Source organism: Bubalus kerabau, chromosome 10 (assembly GCF_029407905.1).
Source record: "Bubalus kerabau isolate K-KA32 ecotype Philippines breed swamp buffalo chromosome 10, PCC_UOA_SB_1v2, whole genome shotgun sequence".
Taxonomy (NCBI): domain Eukaryota; kingdom Metazoa; phylum Chordata; class Mammalia; order Artiodactyla; family Bovidae; genus Bubalus; species Bubalus kerabau.
Window position 1 is genome coordinate 27,454,184 of NC_073633.1, and position 23,582 is coordinate 27,477,765.

At 39.5% G+C, this 23,582-nt stretch overlaps 2 gene segments (V, D, J or C); both read right to left on the reverse strand.

Annotated features, from left to right (window-relative positions):
- Positions 1-5,669: 5,669 nt before the first annotated feature.
- Positions 5,670-6,383, reverse strand: LOC129620757 (T cell receptor delta variable 1-like). The segment is given in 2 exon segments: positions 5,670-6,118; positions 6,335-6,383. Coding segments are annotated over 2 exon segments (498 nt in total).
- Positions 6,384-16,590: 10,207 nt separating this feature from the next.
- Positions 16,591-17,246, reverse strand: LOC129620758 (T cell receptor alpha variable 22-like). The segment is given in 2 exon segments: positions 16,591-16,978; positions 17,191-17,246. Coding segments are annotated over 2 exon segments (444 nt in total).
- Between the last annotated feature and the right edge of the window lie 6,336 nt (positions 17,247-23,582).

Sequence of the window (23,582 nt, forward strand, 5' to 3'; positions counted from 1 at the left end):
TGGACACGACTGTTCGACTGAACTGAACTGAAACTATTACTGTTTTGTCTTGTTGATTGTTTTCTTTTTGCATTTTCTCAATTCTCTGATTATACTTTGGGACTTGGGGAATGTCTAGGAGCTAGAGTTTTTCTACACACAAGAGGCAGAGAGAGGACATTGCAGGGGCAGATGGGGTGGTCTTCCCCATAAGGTCCTGCTCAATTATTTATAGATAGATAGATAAAAAGTCTCCTGTGAGTGCTATGCATTGTTCAGGAATGTAGGATGCAACAATGAAGAGAATTTAAAAAACAAAAATGCCTAGAATGCAGTAGGAGAACAAATTAAACAACTTCCTTTAAAAAAATTAGGCAATTTTAAATAGTGATAAGCACTTTAAAGACAATACAAAACTGTGTTGAGATAGAGTTACTCTTGGGATGAGGAAGAGCATCTCCTCCAAGTAAGGTATGGAGGGAGGGCTCCACTCTGACACTTACTCTGCAATACCAGGCAAGGTATTGAAACTGTCTCATGTTCAATTTTATTTCTCTAAGTAGCCAGTATCTTTCTGCTGGGCACTGGGCTCAGCATCGGCATTCATTACTTCATTCGTTTCTTGTAAGAACCCTGCATGATAAATTCTATCAATAACCATAGTGCAGAGATGAGGAAATGGAAGCATAAAAATTACTGTCACAATCCCAATGCCACACAACTAATGAATGCTATATCTAGAAATACAACTTAAGTCTTTGGTCTTAAGCACTTTGCTCCACTGTCTTCCTAAAGTAGGATGGACACAACTTTGAGGGGTTCCAGTAAGAATTGTGAACACACGTGCAAATCACTTAATGCAACACCTTCTCTGTCATAGGCTCTCAACCAGCTGTGGTAATGTACAAAACCTTTGAGGCTAGGAAGCCACAGCATGAAATTCCAGAGGAGTCTACCTACAAGGTAAAGCTCAATATTTTTCTGAGGATTGTTTAACAGTTTACAGAGGAGATTTCATGTGTTAATCTAAGTATCAGTGGTCTATCATGTTTCTTACTGTTAATGGGAAATCAGTTCCCATTAACTGATGTTAACTACCTTAAATATAAGGTATTATATGGAGAGAATGGGTATTATACTATAACATAGAAAGACTATACCAACCTGTGTTTGCTACTACTGTTTATTAGTATTTTCATAATTGACTCTTGCTCCCGCTTCTCAGGATATTTCTATACTACAAAAAAGGACATAGCAGTAAATGCAATTTGATTTAATAGAGAAAAATCTATCTTGTAAAACAATTCCAAACTTTCTGTACAAGGTAGCCTATAACTCTGCAGCCATAATCATCTCTTGTGTTGTATTTGTCATTTGGAATCAATCACTTTCACATATGGCAGGCAAAAGAAAAAACAAACAGCCAGTTTTCCTGAATCCTCTCCCTCTTGATTTCTGCACTGGGAAGTTTACTGACTGGTTCAGCCTATTGTGAGTAGGCTTCCCCACAATTTAATCCAAGATCACTGGAGGGGAGCAGGGAAGCCAGAGAAAGCCTCACAAAATGTTTGAGCAGGACACCAGGTGGCAGTATATCAGCTTTCATTCTTGCTGCATGCAGTGTGCTCGAGTCCGATTCTCAGGATGGAAAAACAGATTTCGACAAAGGATTCACAACGGGGTGACATTTGAGTTGAAACATGAAGGGATTCAGAGGTGCATCATGTTCATATTTGGGGGATAGCATCACTGGCTCAGTGGTAAGGAATCCACCTTCCAGTGGATTCAATCCCTGGGTCTGGAAGATCCCATAGAGAAGGAAATGGCTACCCACTCCAGTGTTCTTGCCTGGGAAACCCCATGGACAGAGAATGAGTCACACACGACTTAGTGACTAAACAACAGCAAAGTATCACAGGAGAGAGGGAAAAATAAGGGGCACAGGTCTTGACTGGGAAACAAGCTTGGGGTGTTTAAGGAATGAAATCTCATTGTAGCCCTTGTTTTTCCCAGCACACTATTATTTAAGAAACTTACTAAAGCATCTGACACTGTGAACTAGTTAGTGGATGCTTTCCTAATTTACTGATCCTGGGACAGTTGAATCTATGTTTTGGCATTTTCTTTCTCAGTTCCCTTTAGCTTCCATAAACCAGTAATGTCACCACCACTGAGACTTCCAGCCACCTAGTTCTGGGGCCAAGTGCTTCTCCATAGTCCAGACCTTGCTCCTAAGCAGCCCTCTAAAATGCAACAAACTGGCTGATAATAAAAGGTAGAGACGCTTTTCACAATTAGGAAGGATACGGCTCATTCCCCAAAGTTGTTTTGTTTTTTAAAAGAAAACAATAAAGCCTATCTCTTAGGGTTTTGATATTTGAATTAGATAATAAATCTGAAACGCAAACCGCAGTGCCTCACATTGAGAAAAGCTCAGTAAATACCAACTTTCTTTTTTCCAGTAAATCCTACCTCTCCTTCAATGTCCAGGTCTGTGATTTGTTACTGTTTGTTCTTTTCTCCACATCGGTTCAATGATGGAAGCTTCTAGAAAATTCACTTAATCACTTAGTTTCCTGGAGACAGTCATTATTTCTCCCTATTTCCTGGAGTCATATTCTCCTAGCCACATTGATACACTCAGAGTACTGAAAGGACCCAGGTGGAACACCGAGATTAAGTATTATTTTCATTTCCCTAATTAATAATAATATTAAGTTCTTTATATATGTATTAGCTATCAGATATCTTATTTCTGAGTTGGATCTCCAAGATCTTGCATTCTTTATTATCTGTTTTCCTAATGATTTAAAGGAACTTCTAACATATTCTGCATTTGAGTCCTTTTTCAGAAATATGCATGGCAAATACATTTTATCAGTTTGTGCATTGACTTTCAAAACTCTTAGCAGTGATTTATAACAAACACACAATTAAAAAATATACTTTTATGTTCATAAGGTACTAGCTTGAATATTTTGCTTGTTTTCTTTAAGCTCTTTAAAAAGTGTACTTTGGTGGCTTCTATTGCTTCTAATATGAAGTTAGATATCATTTAATGATGTTTCCCAGAATACAATGGCTTGCAAACGTCTGCCAAAACCAGAGTGGTGGACCTGAAGAATTCCTTATTCAAATTTTTGACTTTCCTCATAGCATTGCTCTTGAATCAGGAGATTGCTTTATAGGAAGTGAAGTATAGCAGTGAATGGAAGTGCTTGCTATGAGCAAAGAGGTTATAGGATGGGTAATGGAAAAGGTGGTTATGAATACCTGCTCTAACTATGTGGTCATTTGCAGAAATAAGAAGAATAGCACTTATGAACATTTGTTTTTCATTTTTATATAAATATATTTATGTATTATATTAACCAATTTTAACTCTCCTCTCCCATTTGCTGTGTGGTAACAAGATATGCTAATGTAAGTCAATCTTATATCTTTTTATGTCTCGGTAGTGAAGATACAGGATTCAGTGGAAGAGTGTGGCTTAGCTAGAAGAGAAAGTAACATCACCCACGAATGGATAAATGAACTTGCTATAATCTTTGAAGGATATGTTTAGACTGTTTTGGGTTGAATGAGGAACTACTGCATCATATTAGCAAGAATTGTGGTGTTGGAGAAGATTCTTGAGAGTCCCTTGGACTGCAAGGAGATCAACCCAGCCAATCCTAAAAGAAATCAACCCTGAATATTCACTGAAAGGATGGATGCTGAGGCTGAAACTCCAACACTTTGGCCACTTGATGAGAAGAGCCATATCATTGGAAAAGACTCTGAAGCTGGGAAAGATTGAAAGCAAAAGGAGAAGAGGGCAGCAAAGGATAAGACAGTTGGATAGTATCACCAAATCAATGGACATGAATTTGAGCAAACTCCAGGAGACAGTGGAAGATAGAGGAGGCCTTGTGCTGCAGTCCATGGGGTCACAAAAAGTCAGACACGACCTAGTTTCTGAACAGCAACAACAACATTACCAACAAACATAGTTTTGCGTTCTTCTTTATTCAAAAGCTGTTAAAAGAGTACAGATGGATGTCAAATTAACATAGAGTATATTGTAACAGTTTTGAGCTACCTTAACTGACTAGAAATATCTTTTCCAGAATGTGCTTCCTGTATTGTTCTGGCTTAGGGCTGGCCACAAAAGAAATTTGTGTGACATTTGGAAGGTCGTTGTGATGAAGCAGCCACAGATTTTATGTTTTGGGGGTTGGTGCAGGGCTCCAGGGATTATGGCTACTCACACGTGTTGCTGCTGATCTGATATTTCATCTTATTGTTGACTCACAACACCTCCACTTCCCGTCAAATCTCCACCTCATCTTCTCTTTGTCTTGGGCCAAGTATGTATGTAAGTTCAGTTCAGTTCAGTGCAGTTTCTCAGTCATGTCCGACTCTTTGCAACCCTATGGACTGCAGCACGCCAGGCTTCCCTGTCCATCACCAATTCCCAGAGTTTACTCAAATTAATGTCCATTGAGTCAGTGATGCCATGCAACCATCTCACCCTCTGTCATCCCCTTCTCCTCCCACCTTCAATCTTTCCCAGCATCAGGGTCTTTTCCAATGAGTCAGTTCTTCACATCAGGTGGCCAAAATATTGGAGTTTCAGCTTCAGCATCAGTCCTTCCAATGAATATTCAGGTCTGATTTCCTTTAGGATGGACTGGTTTGATCTTGCAGTCCAGGGGGTTCTCAAGAGTCTTCTATAACACCGCAGTTCAAAAGCATCAATTCTTCGGCACTCAGCTTTCTTTATAGTGCAAATCTCACCTCCATACATGACTACTGGAAAAACCTTAGCTTTGACTGATGGACCTTTGTTGGCAAAGTAATGTCTCTGCTTTTAATATGCTATCTAGGTTAGTCATAACTTTTCTTCCAAGGAGCAATTTCTTTTAATTTCATGACTGTAGTCACCATCTGCAATGATTTTGGAGCCCCAAAAATGAAATCCATCACTGTTTCCATTGTTTCCCCATCTATTTGCCATGAAGTGATGGGACCAGAGGCCATGATCTTATTTTTCTGAATATTGAGTTTTAAGCCAATTTTAAGCATGATGTCAAATGACACCCACTTCTCCCATGGTCACCCACTACTGTGAGACTGAAGGAGGTGAGATGTAGACAAGTTTTAGTGTGTCTTGTGGGTTCCATTATCCTCATGGTTCTAATATGTCCTTATGAGTCACCATTTGTCCACACTTCAGTCTATTTCCAGCTTTGTTCTACAACTATTACTCTAGCTGATTAACAATGAATTTATTCTCAATGTCAGATATGAAGATAACAGCTTTGTATACACTCTTCCATCAAATCTAGTAATTGCCTGAGTTTTAATCTTTATAACTAATTTCTTATTCCATACCACTGGTGGTTCTGCTTGTCTAATTGCACCTTAAGTGACATAAGTCTAAGAAGAAAGGATTCAGGAAATTATTTCCATCACAATTCCAGATAACTAGACCCAGGTGTGTGATATGAGTGTATTTTAGTGAAAGTGTTGCTTTACATTATTATGGAGCTAGTTTATAACTTTAGACAAGGTTACACATGTTCTGTTTGATTGATTTAAATTCAAAAATTCAAGAGGAGAATGTATTAGTAGAAAGTTACTCTGGACACCTGAATCCAAATGACATAGAAGAAGCTTTCATTTAGAATTAATTCCTCTGATCCAGATCACAGGTTAAGCAACCACAGGACTATCATTTCTTGTCTGAGGTCTGCAGGTGTGCATTTCAGCTGGGGTCCTACAGCAGAGGGACTCTCTCTTATTAAGCTCTGAGGTTTTTGTTCAGCTTTTCCTATTACTTCAAACACTGTGAGTTCCCAGAGAGCACAGAAATACTTTGCAGAATGTTCTGGTTTTAAGAATGAAATGGTAAGGCTGATGGATTTACGTGCTTTCTGGAAGTTTACAGAGTAGCGGCCATCCCTTTCATTCCCGTCTTCTGAATACTGACGGATGAGGTAAGTCATCTCTCCACTGGGAAGCTGCTTGTACCAAAAAATGCAGTAGACATGCACGTTCCTACTTGTTTCATACCAACAGTTAAGGGTGGCTACCTTCCCCACTTGACTGATTATGACTGGCTGGTCTTGAGTAACTTTCTGGGCCACACCAGATCCTGTGGAAAAAAATAAGAAAACAGAGCTGAAATAGTGAACAAAATACTGTAGAAATTAGACAAATTTTGGACCCAAATATTTACAAACCAAACTGAAATCCTAAGAAGTTTGCTTTTCTCCAATCCTTTCCTCCCCAAATTCCTGTGAAGCTCCACGCGCCTGTGTGCAGGCCTTTCACCCTGAATACTCGCACCCATATTTGGAAGCATCCCTACCAGAGAAGGTAAAGGCCAAGAACACACAGAGCAGGCTGGAGAGCCGCATGAGGCATGGATTCCCTTGCTCAAATGTGTTTAATTCTGCCTCAGGCTGAGAGTTCAGTGTCTTTGAGTGCCTGGCAGCACATATACACAGTACCTGGGTTCCTATGTGACTCCTCCCCATACAGGAAGTAGGGTGTCATGTTCATCAAGCATGTGGTCTGTGTACAGATGAAGTCTGGCTCACCACACACCTTTACTTTGTGTACTTTTCTTTCCCTATTCATTAAGTTTGACAGATCCTGAAAAGAGGCATGAAGAAAGAATTCATATTAAAGGTTTGAACTGAGGGAAACTGAAGATTAAACAAGTTGGCATACATTGATTCAGTAAAATAATTTTGCCCTCGTGTTTAAGATATAATTTAGTATAGCCTACGAAACATTCTTGTAATCTACAGATTGGTCATTAGTTTAGCCTATGCTTACTTTTCTCCATCCAGAATCTAGTGACTATTTTAAAGCATTCACAGATCCTAGGCTTTCTGGGTGAAAGCAATCTTACCCAAAGTAATTAATGTATCTCTGTTTTTTTTGTTTTTGTTTTTGTTTTGTTTTGTTTTTTACTGAGTTTCAGGGCTCTACTTAGGTTTTTCAATCAATAAAATTACTTCAACATGAAATGATTTTTAACAATCAGTCCATCTGAAAGTCAGAGTCTATTCAGTGGTTTATATTTAAATGACATTATATCAGGAATAACATATTATTCTTTTGAAATCTGATACTGAGTTTTATGTATTAGACTTTGAGGGGGATCAGGATATTCACTCCTGTTGCCTCTAAATGTAGAATTGTATTTATTAGACCACGTGACCTAGAATCATCCTCATGTCACATTTTGTGTCTCATTGGTCCAGAGCATTCAGTCTCATTTGTCAGTTGCTCATTATTATTTCTCTTTATAAAATAAAGTTAAGATAAACATGCCAGATCTTTCTGTGACAAAATGCTATAACGCACTCTTACAAAACTTAATATCTGCACACTGCAGACACTTAGTACTTGTCAACACCACAGAAGAAGGTGACTCAGATTCTGTACACTGTCTCATGTTCATGTGGAATGTAGCTGCCAATCTTCCATTTGGTTTCATGGTTGTAATAGACGAATTAATATAAAAGAACCAAAGGCAAAAAACAAGTAGAAAAGAAAATACAGACAAGGTCTAAAAGAGTGCAAGTTCATGGATCAAAGTAACTCATGAATGAGTGAAGTGGGGAGGTGAGTTTGTATTTATTTGAGACATCTACTCTTCTGTCCCATTTCACATCTGAGTGCTGACAAGCGATGAATGCCCAGGCTTGAAATTATTTGTAATTAAGGAGAGGAGATCATGAATGACTACAGCAGCTTGCAGAGCATCATATTATATAATATAGATATATATTAATATAATAATTACATATCTATCAAGAAATTTATATTAATAATTTTTTTTCAAAATGTAATAACCTTATAAATCAGTTCTCATATACACTCTTAGGTTTTGATGCATCACTCTAAGAAATTTTATCACATGTATAGGTTCTTGTAACACCACTAAAATCATGACACAAAATCGTTTCATCTCTAAAGAAATCTTCTTTGAATACCTTCCCCATCTCTGCAATTCTTTATAATCCTGCTAACTACTGATGTTCTCTTTATCTTTAAATTTTGTCCCGTTGAGAATGTTGTTTAAGCAGAATCACACTATGTAGCAGTTCAGTTGAGTCGCTCAGTTGTGGTCGACTCTTTGCAATCCCATGGACTGCAGCACGTCAGGCTTCTCTGTCCATCACCAACTCCCAGAGCTTGCTCAAACTCATGTCCACTGAGTCGGCGATGCCATCTCATCCTCTATTGTCCCATTCTCCTCCCAACTTCAATCTTTCCCAGCACCAGGGTCTTTTCCAAGAAGTCAGTTCTTCCCATCAGTGGCCAAAGTATTAGTGTTTCAGCTTCAGCATCAGTCCTTCCAATGAATATTCAGGACTGATTTCCTTTCAGATTGATTGGTTGGATCTCCTTGTAGTCCAAGGGACTCTCAAGAGTCTTCTCCAACACCACAGTTCAAAGCATCAGTTCTTTGGCACTCACTTTTCTTTATAGTCCAGCAATCACATCCATAAAGACTACTGGAAAAACTATAGCTTTGACTAGACGGACCTTTGTTAGGAAGCATCACTACAAGCAAAGCTAGTGGAGGTGATGGAATTCCACCTGAGCTATTTCAAATCATAAAAGATGATGCTGTGAAAATGCTACACTCAATATGCCAGCAAATTTGGAAAACTCAGCAGTGGCCACAGGACTGGAAAAGGTCAGTTTTCATTCCAATCCCAAAGAAAGGCAATGCCAAAGAATTTTCAAACTACCACACAATTGCACTATTCTCATTCACTAGCAAAGTACTGCTCAAAATTCTCCAAGACAGGTTTCAACAGTATGTGAACCGTGAACTTCCAGATATTCAAGCTGGATTCAGAAAAGGTAGATACACTAGAGATCAAATTGCCAACATCCGTTGGCTCATAGAAAAAGCAAGAAAATTCCATAAAAACATCTATTTCTATTTTATTGGCAATGCCAAAGCTGTGTGGATCACAACAAACTGTGGAAAATTCTCCAAGAGATAGGAATACCAGACCACGTGACCTGCCTCCTGAGAAATCTGTATGCAAGTCAAGAAGCAACAGTTAGAACTGGACATGGAACAACAGACTGGTTCCAAATTCAGAAAGGAGTACGTCAAGGCTGCATATTGTCACCCTGCTTATTTAACTTATATGTGGAGTACATCATGCAAAATGCCAGACTGGTTGAAGCACAAGCTGGAACCAAGATTGCCAAGAGAAATATCAATAACCTCAGATATGCAGGTGATAGCACCCTTATGGCAGAAAGTGAAGAGGAACTAAAGAGCCTCTTGAAGAAAGTGTAAGAGGAGAATGAAGAAGTTGGCTTAAAACTCAACATTCAAAAAACTAAGATCATGGCATCCAGTCCCATCATTTCATGGCAAATAGATGGGGAAACAATGGAAACAGTGACAGATTTTATTTTCTTGGGCTCCAAAATCACTGTGAATGGTGACTGCAGCCATGAAATTAAAAGATGCTTGCTTCTTGAAAGCAAATCTATGACCAATCTAGACAACATATTAAAAAGCAGAGACATTGCTTTGCTGACAAAGGTCCATATAGTTAAAGCTATGGTTTTTCCAGTAGTCATGTATGGATGTGAGAATTGGACTATCAAGAAAGCTGAGTGCCAAAGAATTGATGTTTTTGAACTGTGGTGTTGGAGAAGACTCTTGAGAGTCCCTTGGACTGCAAGGAGATCCAACCAGTCCATCCTAAAGGAAATCAGTCCTGAATATTCATTGGAAGGACTCATCCCGAAGCTGAAGCTCCAATACTTTGGCCACCTGATGTGAAGAACTGACTCAGTGGAAAAGACCCTGTTGCTGGGAAAGATTGAAGGCAGGAGGAGAAGGAGACTACAGAGGATGAGATGGTTGCATGGCATCACCAACTTGATGGACATGAATTTGAGCAAGCTCTGGGAGCTGGTGATGGACAGAGAAGCCTGGTGTTCTGCAGTCCTTGGGGTCACAAAGACTGAACTGGCTGATTTCATGGTTATCTCCATAGTTTTCTTTGTATTTCACCATTTGGACATTTTATTATTTGCTTCTTTCAGTTTATGTTGGGTTTAATTTGTTTTTCTCTCATCTTTTCCTTAAAGCCTTGATAGTAGTTTATCAACCTTTCTTCTTCATTAATATAAGTATTTAAAAAGATAAATTTCCTTCTATGTGTTATTTTAGCTGAATCTCATACATATTTATATAGTGTGTGCTCCCAACATTTACTTTCAAAATATCTTCTAGCATGCATTGTAATTGTTTTTTTTTTTTTTTTAACTTAGGCTTGTTTTAAAGTTATAAGATTTAAATATGTATAAAATATTTGGGAGTTTCTAGAGACATTTCTTTGTACTTGATCCATATCATTTCCATTTTGGTCAAAAAATAAATTCTGTATAATGTCAGTTTTCTTCACTATATTAAGACTTTTTATGCACAAACAAATTGTATGTGTCTGCGTGTGTATTTCATCTACATAGGAGGGTGTGTCTGGAGCCTCGGCTGCAGGTTTGGGTACAGGTGCAGGTGCCTGGGGAGCACTGTGCACTTGCTGCACAGAAGTAGGCGGCTGAGTCTCCAGGCAAGGCAGTTGTGATGTGCAATGAGAGCTGTTTGGCACTCTTATTTAGGGAAACTTCCCTGTGAATCTTCCCTCTTCCAATACATTCACAACCGAACGTATGGCTATCAAGAATGCAGGACCTTTACAAGGGTATTGCCAGTACCATAGGAAGTAGTCAAAAAAAAAACTATAGTTCATAATTTCCATTCTGAACTGTATAGTTCAGAATGGAAATCTCTCCTTCTTGGACTGTCAAAGATTAAGGGTGCTGTTTCACCTGCTCTTGGTCACTTTTTTCCTTCTATTGGCCACTCACCCCCACTTAAAGAGATAAAAAGCCATCAGTTCCGCAAACATGTTTATTTCTTAAAGTTTCTATCTGCATGAACTTGTTTGTAACCCAATTTTACCAGTCCCCCTAATTAATGAGGTATCCTAGATTTTCTGCTCCACAACTCACAGCATAGTTGAAGCCACAGAAGCGAAAATGATGCTCCCAGTATCTTGTCCATTGTTTCTGGTGCCAGTGCTCAGTGGCAACTCAAGTTCCTCTTCTGCTGTTCACAGCCAGCTAGAACTCTGACTTTAAGTTCACACCTGCTTTTATTCTTTCAGTAGGCCCCACCCTCTCACAAGTGCTTTCTCTTAAACCTCTCTATCAAAAGTAGTATTGCTCATTCTGTGCTAATTTAGAATCACTGAAAATTAAATTCATTGGGAATCTGAAATGTCCCCCTTACAAAGATTAAGTGCAGGATAGAATTTCCTCACACTATCCCCTTCTTCCTTTTCCTCATACCTCCTAGAAGGTTAAAAATCATGTATCAGGACAGTTTAATAGGACTAGGGTTATTTTACAATGAGGAAGAGAGGGACTCCCATGAAGTCACAAGATTAGTATGTAGGGGGCATTTCTTTTTTATTACAAATACTAATTAAAGTCTATTGAGGATACACAAGGGGCATAATATATCATTACAAACAAAGCTTATGGAGCAGAACATAAAGATACATAGTCCTTTTGCCCTGATGAAATTTACATTTTAACACCATCATTCAGGGTTTCCACATTTTACATGATCCTAAGAATTAATAAAATATAATTAGGTCAATTTCAATTTATACTTCTTATAAAATATAAATCAAATAACACAACTAATGTTTTAGAAGATATTATCAGTTATATCCCCAGAAACTTTTTTATAGCTTATTCTTGCCAACTCTTTGAGGGGTATTGAATCGCCACTTCTTGATCTGGATATTTTGATATTATATTCTTATTTTTAATTTATAAACAGTTTTAAATGCCAGAAAATATAAAGATAAAATGATTGTAAGTACACCATTCCCATAAATCTAGTTGACATTGCAAAATAAAAGTAAAGCATGGATGTGGTTATAAAATTGAAATAGTAAAGGTGTAACATAAAAAGAGGAAAATATTTACCTCTACTACTTCAGAGTTTATCATCCATCAAATGACTGTTCTTACAAATTTCATATAACTTTCCTGAATAATCCCATGACTGTTTAAGTACATATTTCTGTAAATTACTTAAATTCAGTTATCTTTTGCAAGGTTTATTAATTTCACATACTTCTACATTGTTCAGCAAATATGATTCTATCTCATTCTTCTCAACTACTTTTTTCATTAACTGTATGTTCACTGATTAGCATGTAATAAAATGTTTTGGTTAAAGTCTAAATATATATATATATATATATATATATATATATATATATATAAAAATCAGGCAAATAAATGTTTCCAAGAATAAGCATGGAGAAAATAAATTGAGAAGCACTGGAATAACTTGTTCTGGAGAATCTTTCATCTCCAAACTGATAAGATTAGCTGGGAAAATTCTGCAGAATTCAGAAGATATGGGACCATGATCATTCAGTAATAAAACATTTTTGGTAGTTCTCATACTGAGTTACACCTTATTCTCACAGGTAAAATACAAAAATGTGAAGAACCATTTTGGCTTTAGAGGTCAACACATCAGGGTATAGAAACAGAAATTAAGGAGCTCATTTTTTTTTAAAGACTTTGTGGTCTCTGTATTTGAGGTCATCTCAGATACTATCAAAGAAAAACATCATCACAGTTCAACAGGAGACAATAATAACCATTCCTACTCCTCAATCTAATCCCATCTACTCCAGCTCTCTAAGGGGATTTTTTATTGTTTGTTGAATTTTTGATGTGTTTTATTTTTTTATTTATTCATTAATCCATGTATGTCTTCATATATATTACTAGTGCCTAAAATGGTCATACTTGGGTCTCATTCAAGAAAGAAACAGAAGTAGCAATCTTCAGTCAACCCACTCCCAATACAAGTACATTCACATAAAAGCTACTAAAGAGAAATGTGTTTCTATATGATGGACCCAAGAAAATGATAATGGACTCACTTCTGGACTCAGTCAGAGAGTAGTTCTGATGGAGGAGCTGCTCAAACTGGAACTTACATCACCAGTATATTTCTTAGTAAAGACTGGGGTAAGGAAATTCTGGCACTGATTAACTCAGTATGATTGGAGTTTGGGATGTATCTGGGTGAAAACATTATAAATTTATATTAAAGAAACTAATATGGCCTTAATGTCAAAGGAAAAAACATGCTGTTTTAAAGATATATTAATTTTAATATTAAATATTAAATAATATTAAATATTAAATAATTTAAATATTAATTTTCAAAGCCATAATTTTCAAACTGTTAAACTAAAATGTACACAGATACTATTTATGTAGATGGATGGATACCTATGTACATACAAGATTCAGAGATGTAAATTGAAGCAAAGTTGGAGATAAAAATTTAATAGATATTTAAAGGATCCTTTCTGGCTAGTTGAGGAATCTGTGTATGTGGGACAAAAGTTAATTGTCTCTGAAGCAGTGTTGCCCTTCTGCGGCCATGTAGAGATATTACTCTGAATGATTTTATATAGCTTATTGAAATGGGGGAAAGACAGTTTCTTCAGTAGGTGGTGTTGAACATGCTGCTGCTGCTGCTGCTCAGTCACTTCAGTCGTGTCCGACTCTGTGCGACCCCATAGATGGCAGCCCACCAGGCTCCCCCGTCCCTGGGATTCTCCAGGCAAGAACGCTGGAATGGGTTGCTATTTCCTTCTCCAATGCATGAAAGTGAAAAGTGAAAGTGAAGTTGCTCAGTCATGTCTGACTCTTAGCAGCCCACCAGGCTCCTCCACCCATGGGATCCTCCAGGAGAGAGTACTGGAGTGAGTTGCCATTGCCTTCCCCGGTGTTGATCATACTGAACACCTAAAAGGAAAAGACCAAAACTAGAACATTTTCTCACAACATATACAAATATAAGCTCAAAATGGATTAAAGACCAAAATGTAAGACCTGAAACTTTTAAAACTTGAAAAAGAAAATATAGGCAGTATGCTCATTGACATTTCTCTTTGCCATATTTTTTTCTGTCTCAAAGGCAAGGGCAACAAAAGGAAAAATAAATAAACGGGACCTAGTCAAACTAACATAAATCAACATTCAGAAAACTAAGATCATGGCATCTGGTCCCATCACTTCATGGGAAATAGACGGTGAAACAGTGGAAACAGTGTCAGATTTTATTTTTGGGGGGCTGCAAAATCACTGCAGATGGTGATTGCAGGGATGAAATTAAAAGACACTTACTCCCTGGAAGGAAAGTTATGACCAACCTAGATAGCATATTAAAAAGCAGAGATATTACTTTGCCAACAAAGGTCCATCTAGTCAAGGCTATGGTTTTTCCAGTAGTCATGTATGGATGTGAGAGTTGGACTGTGAAGAAGGCTGAGTGCCGAAGAACTGATGCTTTTGAACTGTGGTGTTGGAGAAGACTCTTGAGAGTCCCTTGGACTGCAAGGAGATCCAACCAGTCCATTCTGAAGGAGATCAGCCCTGGGATTTCTTTGGAAGGAATGATGCTAAAGCTGAAACTCCAGTACTTTGGCCACCTCATGTGACGAGTTGACTTATTGGAAAAGCCCCTGATGCTGGGAGGGATTGGGGGCAGGAGGAGAAGGGGATGGCTGGATGGCATCACCGACTCAATGGACATGAGTTTAGGTGAACTCCGGGAGATGGTGATGGACAGGGAGGCCTGGCGTGCTGCAGTTCATGGGGTCACAAAGAGTCGGACACAACTGAGTGACTGAACTGAATCAAACTAAAATCTAGTGCACAGCAAAGAAGCCATCAACAAAAATAAAAGGGAAACTACTGACAGGGAGTAGGTATTTGCAATAAGGGATTAATATCCAAAATACACAGAGACATTATATACCTCAATAACAAAAACACAGTCTGATTAAAAACTGGACATAGGATCTGAATAACCATTTTTCCAAAGAGATAGCCAATAGGTACATGAAAAGATGTCCAAAGTCTCTAATATTCAGAAAAAGAGCAAATCTATGTCAAAATGAGGTGTCACCTCACATCTATCAGAATGACTATTATCAAAAGAAAAGAAATAACAAGTGTGGTGAGGATGCAGAAGAAAGGAAACCCTAGTGCACTGCTGCTGGGTTGGAAATTGGAGGAGCTACTATGGAAAACATTATGGAGATTCTTCTCAAAACACTAAAAATACAACTACCATATGACCCAGCAATTTCACTGCTAGGTATTTGTCCAAAGAAAACAAAATTCTTCCAAATTGTATCTGCACTCCAATGTTTATAGCAGCATTTGTTATAGTAACCAAGATCTGGAACCAAGCTAAGTGTTCATTCATAGATGAATGGATAAAGAAAATATCAATCTTTCATCTAACTAACTATATACACTCACACACACACACACACCACACAATAGAACATTAATCAAATGTAAAAAAGAATGCAATCTTGCCAAATGGAACAACACAGATAGATATGGAGTGTATTATACTTAGGGAAATAAGTCAGACAGAGAAAGACAAATACTGTTTTTTACTTATATATGATATATAAAAATGAATCAAAACAAAGGAACAAATACAACAGAACAAAAACAAAATCACAAGGTACAGGGAACAAATGACAGATTGCCAAATATTTCTCCAGTAAAGATGAGTTTATTTTATATCACCAAAGGACTGAAGTTCCAGATCTGCAACCGTGAGCAGCCACATGCAAGTCCACACTGAACAAGGAAAGGAAATGCTTTTACAGAGAAGACAAGGAAATTAGGAGGGTTATAGTAAACAGAGTGCCCTTGACTTTCCATTGACTGCATCCCGACCAGGGAAGTAAAGGCTTCTTTCATCTTCTTTTTGCCCTCTGTAATGTCCACAGGTCAGGAGAACTCCCATTCTTCTGCCAGCTCTATTTAATCGAGATTTCTGTGCTTTAAGTCTTTATACCTTATAGGACAGAGTCAGAAAGATATTTGAATCCAGGAGAGGAGGCAGCCATGGTGGTGGAAGTAAGATTTGGAGTCATTCAAGAAGGGGTCTTGAGCCATGGATCCAAGTGGCCTCCAGAAGCTACAAAAGGAAAGAAAACAGATTCTTCCCCAGAGAATCTGGAAGGAAATCAAACCTGCCAAGACCTTGGCTGTAGACAGCTAAACGGATTTTAGATTTCTTGCATCCAGAACTATAAGAAATATTTTCTAAGTGGTCAAATTCATATTAAACACTTAGCAAATATTTTCTCTTCACTTTGCTGCACTCCTAGGATGGGATACCAGTGCTTGCAGTTGCCTGTTGGGACACATCGCAGTGAGACCCATTGAACATTCTTGAGACGCCCAACCAAGCTGGATAGTATCTTTACTGGAGAGACTTCTCTCTTCTTTTAGTTGCTTTCCATGTTTACTGTTTTGGAGTCTGGCATACTGTGGGAAATATTTATTTTAATTCTGTCCTCTTATCAGCTACTTTTTTAGTTACAAGTTAGAGGTTCTGGTGCGAAGGAGATAGACTGAGGAGGGAAAAGACAAATCTGTAGGGCTAAAAAGCGTTTGTGGTTATACCTATACCAATGTTCGTAAGAAATACTAAGCACTGCAAATGCCCTGTGGTGGCCTCACGGTGTGACTGTGGCTGGAGGAGGGGCTGAGCCCGAGGAGGGTTTGTGTAGAGGCTGCAGGTGCCTGGGGAGCATTGTGCTGCACAGCACAGAAGTAAGTGCCAGAGTCTGTGGTCTGCGAAGAGGAAATGTGCAGTGAGCTGCGGCGTTCTGTAGGGACTGTCGTGGCCTTTAATCTTCCAAACTGCTTTGTCCCTGAAGGAACGTAAACCAGGTGGATGAGGCGGCCCCCAGGGATCTTAAGATACCAATTCACACTCTGTGGGTAAGTGGAAAAATTACACCGAAGCGTGGAGTTGGCTCCCTCCTGGAGACTCAGGGCTGGGGGACTCTGCTCCACATCCACCCCTCGAACACTTTATGAAGAAAAAGAAACAGTCACTGATGAGGGTCACTGTAACTCCTATAAAACCCTGAAAGTGCCTCCAGACCCCCCCCCCACCTGCTCCTCCGCTGATCCCATAGATGATGAGGATAGAAAGTCTGCAGGATTTGTCAGCTCCTCTCTCTCCCTTAACAATACAGCAGCTGTTCAATCCTTCAGATGCCCCTCTGGGGCAGCCCCAACTCACAGCAAACCTGGGCAAACAAAAGCCCCAGCACAGTGCCTGCTAGCCTCTTCATGATGCTTCCTCTTCTTACTGAGACATTTTCACTGTAAGACACTGCCGGGAGCCGGCATATTGCATATTGAGTGCATATTGCATATTGAATGCAGCACTTTCCACAGCATCATCTTTCAGGATCTGGAATAGCTCAACTGGAATTCTATCACTGCCGGGAGCCAGCGTGAGGAACTCCGCCCATGACAAAGGTCATGAGGAAGGAGGCTCGGCATACGCAAAGGCAGGATCGAGCCTCAGGAGTCCCCCTGGAAATTCTTGAGCATCTACCCCCCAAACCAGAGTCTGCCTACTTTCTGCTTTGTGCTTTCACCTACACCTCTGACTTTACAGGGGGCTGTCCCCCACTACCTCTCTCTGAAAAAAAGAGTTAGCTTACAGCTCCAGTTAATAATTCCTGGGTGTGACAGTGTTTCAACCTACAAACTCCTTTGGAAATCCTCTAGCCTGCCTGAATGGGTTTTTCCGGCCACATGTGATTGTTCAGAGCCTCCCAACTGTGAGAGGCAGGAGATGTTCTAAACTGCCTAAACACAGATTCCTTTGAGTAGTTAAAAGATTGATTAGAAATTGTATTGGTGAAGGGTTTTTCACTTGTTGGGCCAATGTTTGCTGCTAAGTCTCCATACTCCTTACCTACTGTGTCCTTGGCAGTGTATTGATTGATATAATGGGTGTATAGAAATGTAAAATGCAGCTTTGTCCAATGCTTTTTTGGAGCCTGGTGACTGACTTTGGAATAATCACCTTTAGAGAAAAATAAGTTTCTTAAAATGTTAACAGGCCTCCGGGCCAGAAGATGATGTCAATCACCTGAACTTTTGCATATGATAAGTTTGCAGGAAGAAAGCCTGGCTTGCTGCATGACTCTACCCCTTCCCCCATTATCCTCTATGCATAACTTAAGGTATAAAAACTACTTTGGAAAATAAAGTGCGGGCCTTGTTCACTGAAACTTGGTCTCCCCATGTCACTCTCTCTCCCAAATTCTGGCTGAGTCTCCATCTGGAGCGCGGAACCCACCATGCTTGCTAATTATGCCTGGGCTTCTAAGATCCGACCGGGGAGGCCTCAGTGTCTCCTCTCCTTCGGGAGAACGGAAGGACGCCTGCGGCCTACGTAAGTGGTGCAAACTTCTTGTCTTGAAGTTTTATTGGTCTCCCGCGTAAACCAAGCTACTCAGCCTCTTTTCTCCACTGAATTTTCCTACTGAGCTATCCTCATTCTATTACTCTTTATTATCTCTAATTAACATTTGAATAGGTCGCCTAGCCGTCTCTCCTTCGAATACCCTGGATCAGCCGGGGCTGGACCTCGGCAAGACACTTTACTAAACCCTGAGGGGGTGAGTGTCCTAAGTCCTTGTGGAAATGTTTCTGCTCCTGCAGTCAGTCAGCTCACCCAACAAATCCTGCTCATGCCCTCACTTTCTGATAGAAAGCCCCACCCTCCCACCTCAACCAATTCAGAATGGACTGCAGAAGAGTGAGGCGAGTGAGAAATAGAAAGGTCATTATTTTAGGACCTGAGGGGCATTTTCTAAGAACATTGCAAAGAAGGCAGACTCTGATTTGAATTTGTGGAGGATTTTAGGGAACAGAAAACAAACATTGATTATCTAGCTGGCATGGATGCAGGAGATTCTTGCAAAATGAAATTTTATTTCCCAGAAGTTCTCAGGATCCTTTTTTTTTTTCCTCTTTGGCATCTCTTATGCACTCATCTGTGATTCTGAAGGGTGCTCATGAATCAACACAGTATTCATAGCAGTCTTGGCTGGAACATTTTGCAGTTTACTTTTAAAATATGTGTGTATATATATATATATTAGACTGAACCTACATAAAGTGTGATATTATTTTTTGTCACTTGATGAGCATTGAAAATAGAATTGTAAATAGCTTTATTTTAATTAAAACTAATAGTTTTATTTTTATTTTTGTTAAAACTCATTCATGTTGAAGTACAGCAAAAACCTCCACAATATTGTAAAATAATTACCCTCCAATTAAGATTAATTAATTAATTAAAAACATATAATTTTAAAATAAATTTTAAATAAAATTTCAGGTTTAAATAAATTTTATTTTATTATTTTTTAAATTAGAGAATAATTGCTTTACATTTTGGGTCATTTTCTGATGTACAACAAAGTGAATCAGTTAGTATTTTATATATATATATATATATATATATATATATATATATATATATATATATATCCCTTCCCTCTTGAGCCTCCCTCCAATGCTCTAGTTCCTCACAGAGCACCAGTATGGGCTCCCGGTTTATATTGCAACTTCCCATTAGTTATCTATTTTACACAAAATACATTTTAACTGTTAACTATTGTTATTTTTATTCTGCCTTTTGCCTCTAGTAGGTTATTTCAAAAGAAAAATAAGGGTTTTAAAAACATACGAAAGGCAATCTTTGCTTTTTCTCAGACTCTATGAATAATAATGGTTCTGTGTATGGATTTTGAGGTTAAAAAGATGGAAATGAGGACCTGTATATTTTCACTGAGGTAAAATTGAAGTGATCTGCAGACACGAGGATCAGATGAGCAGTTCGAGATTATGGCAAATGTTTACTAAAGGAACTGTGAGAAATAGTGTAGAAAAATAAAGTTGATTAGAATCAATTATTATTGGGCACACAGTGGATATTAGAGGAGTTGAATTAGAAGAGAGAGAAGAGGAGGGGGGCAACCACAGTGGGTCACTTGGAACTTTGCATGAAAATGTGTTTAACCTAGAATGACTGTTACAGGCAGCCTCTAGATAAAGCAAACCTTTTTTCCTTCCTACTCTATTGTCTGGGCATATAAGAAGAGATAGGGAAGTTAACTAGAGAGAGGAACAGTTGCATCTCCACTTAAGGAAGCCCCTTTGAGCCAGTGATGTGGCTGTCAGGCAGGTCACTGACTGGGCTCCAGTTCTTCCTGCAACAGCAGTGCTGAATCAGTGAGACTAGGACAGACCTGCTTATAATGAGAGTGTCTCTATTCAGATTTCAACCAGAACTCTGTTTGCTATAGAGGCAGGAGCATGGAATATAATGTTACTGATTCCGTATGAAGAGCATTCCCAACAGGAGAAGGGTGGTAAGAGCATGGCTCTACAGGAAGGAAGCAGAGAGCCCTATTGCGGAAGATCTCCCCTGAGGAGCAGGAAGGAATGTGCCAGAGTGTGCTGAGTCATATTACAGGGAAATCTGAGATTCAAAGGATCCCAGTGCAAGCAAGTTCTAGTGAATATCAATAAGAGATGCTTCCTTGATAATCACTGCTCCTGGTGATTATCACAGCACCTCAGTGAGCTGTGAGGTACAGAGGCTCATAGAAGTGAAATGGAGCTTTTATTAGAGGTGACATTTCCAGTTAATGCAACATCATCCCCTGGAGGTCAACAGAGCAAATTTCCTATTGAGTCTTTTGTGCCCCTCCCTATATCTTCCCTATTCTTACCTAGGCTTGAATTTCTTCCCATTCTAAGCTTGGGGTTTGCATATTAAATTGCTGATGTTGTTGTTCAGTCACTAAGTTGTGTCTGACTGTGCAACGTTGTGGACAACAGCATGCCAGGCTTCTCTGTCCTTCGTTATCTCCCAATATGCTCAAACTCATGTTCCCTGGTAGCTCAACTGGTAAAGAATCCACCCACAATGCAGAAGACCCCGTATGGATTCCTGGATAGGGAAGATCCGCTGGAGAAGGGATAGGCTACCCACTCCAGTATTCTTGGACTTCCCTGGTGGCTCAGCTGGTAAAGAATCTGCCTACAATGTGGGAGCCTGGGTTCAATCCCTGAGTTGGGAAGATCCCCTGGAGAAGGGAAAGACTACTCACTCCAGTATTCTGGCCTGGAGAATTCCATGGACTGTATACTCTGTGGAGTTGCAGAGTAGGATGTGAGCAACTTTCATTCACGTGTTCACTGAGTCAGTGATGCCATCTAACTATCTCATCCTTTGTCACCATCTTCTCCTCCTGTCCTTGATTTTTCCCAGCATCAGGATCTTTTCCAATGAGTTAGCTCTTGGCATCAGGTGGCCAAAGTATCAGAGAATCAGCTTCAGCATCAGTCCTTTCAAAGAATATTCAAAGATGATTTCCAGTAGGATTGGCCACTTTGATCACCACACTGTCCCAGGACTCTTCAAGAGTCTTCTCCACTACCACAATTCAAAATGATCAGTTCTGTGCTCAGCCTTCTTTAGGGTTCAACTCTCACATCCATTTATGACTGCTGGAAAAACCATAGCCTTGACTATACGGATCTTTGTCGGCAAAGTGATGCCTCTGTTTTTTAATACACTATGTAGGTTTGTCATAGCTTATCTTCCAAGGAGAAAGTGTCTTTTAATTTCATGGCTGCAGTCACCATCCCCAGTGATTTTTCAGCCTAAAAATATAATATTTGCCACGGCTACCACTTTTCCCCCACCTATTTGCCATGAAGTGATGGGACCAGATGCTTGATTTTAATTTTTTGAATGTTGACTTTCAAGCCAGCTTTTTCTCTCTGCTCTTTCAACCTCATCAAGAGGCTCTTTAGTTCCTCTTTGCTTTCTGCCATCAGGGTGGTGTCATCTGCATATCTGAGGTTATTGATATTTCTCCCAGCAGTTTTGATTCCAGCTTGTGATTCATCCAGCCTAGGGTCCTGTGTAATGTACTCTGCATAGACTTAAAAAAGCACAGTGACAATAACAGCCCCCACATACTCCAATCCCAATTTTGAACCAGTCTGCTGTTCTATGTCTGATTCTAACTGTAGCTGTACAGCTTTCTCAGGAGACAGTGGTGAACTTCCCCTATCATTGCTCCTTTCAGATATCGAGTGGTTTTTACAAATGCAGAAGGTTTAACTAAACCAAATTCAAAATCTCCAATGAGTTAATGAGACATAATTGACTGTTGTGGTATAAAACATGCAGATTTCCATGCCAGGTGTGTGAGAAGAAGGCATATCTCCATGTTGCATTCATGCACGTGAAAACTAGAAGGTCTAGTCTCAGAATGTAGCAACAGTGAAGTTTAAATGTTGCCCTAGCTGAGCCACATTATTTTGTTTGACATCTTTGAATAATCATTTAGTGTACTTTAAATCGTGGTAAAAGAGGAGGCTAGAGATCTCACTCAATTATATGTATGGCCAATACACTGGTAGGACTCAAGGTTCCTGGTGTTCACTAACAGTCCATTTAGCTGAGGGAACTACAGTGACTGGAATGCCTGTTTATCTATGTTTACATTTCCCCCTGATTACTGAAAACACTGTATAGTTCATTGAATTTCCCTTTTCCTTCCCACACATGACTCTTCCTCAACGCTGGTCCCAGAGCAGCAGCAGGCACGGGTTTGGGTATGGGCTGCAGGGGGCTGAGGGGCACTGTGTGGAGGCACAGAGGTAGGTGGCTGAGTCTTCAGGCTGGGATCCTCTGATGTACATGGAGCTGTAGCCCTCCTTAGTATTTAGAGTGACTCTCACTCATCCTTGCTTCTTTTCATCCCCATTTACACTCATCACAAACAGGTTTTTGGGGCTTTTTGTAGGTTCCCATCTGTACCAATGTAAAGCATAGAAAGAGCTGGAAGGGAAACTGCAGGTGAAATTGGGGCTCTCTCCTTCCTGAAACCAGAGCAAGGGAGGACGCTTTTCCACAGTCAAAAGGCTGCTCACTCCTGTTCAGAAAGACAGTGTCAATCATAGAAACTTATTTCTCTACAGAGTGTTCATTCTTCACATTTTCAATTAGAATCTGGAGGTACCCGACTACAAAATCTTCTTTCCAATGAACAACTGAAATAAGCAAAGGAAACAGCATGGTTGTTCAGTCACTAAGTCATGTTCAACTCTTTGTGACCCATGGACTGAGACACTCTAGTCTCCTCTGTCCTCCACTATATCCTGGAGTTTGTTCAAATTCATGTCCATTGAATCAGGGATGCTATCTAACAACCTCATTTCATCTCACTTAAACAGTATCAGATCAGATCAGATCAGATCAGCTGCTCAGTCATGTCCGACTCTTTTCGACCCCATGAATTGCAGCACGCCAGGCCTCCCCATCCATCACCAACTCCCGGAGTTCACCCAGACTCACGTCCATCAAGTCAGTGATGCCATCCAGCCATCTCATCCTCTGTCGTCCTCTTCTCCTCCTGCCCCCAATCCCTCCCAGCATCAGAGTCTTTTCCAATGAGTCAACTCTTTGCATGAGGTGGCCAAAGTACTGGAGTTTCAGCTTTAGCATCATTCCTTCCAAAGAAATCCCAGGGCTGATCTCCTTCAGAATGGACTCGTTGGATCTCCTTGAAGTCCAAGGGACT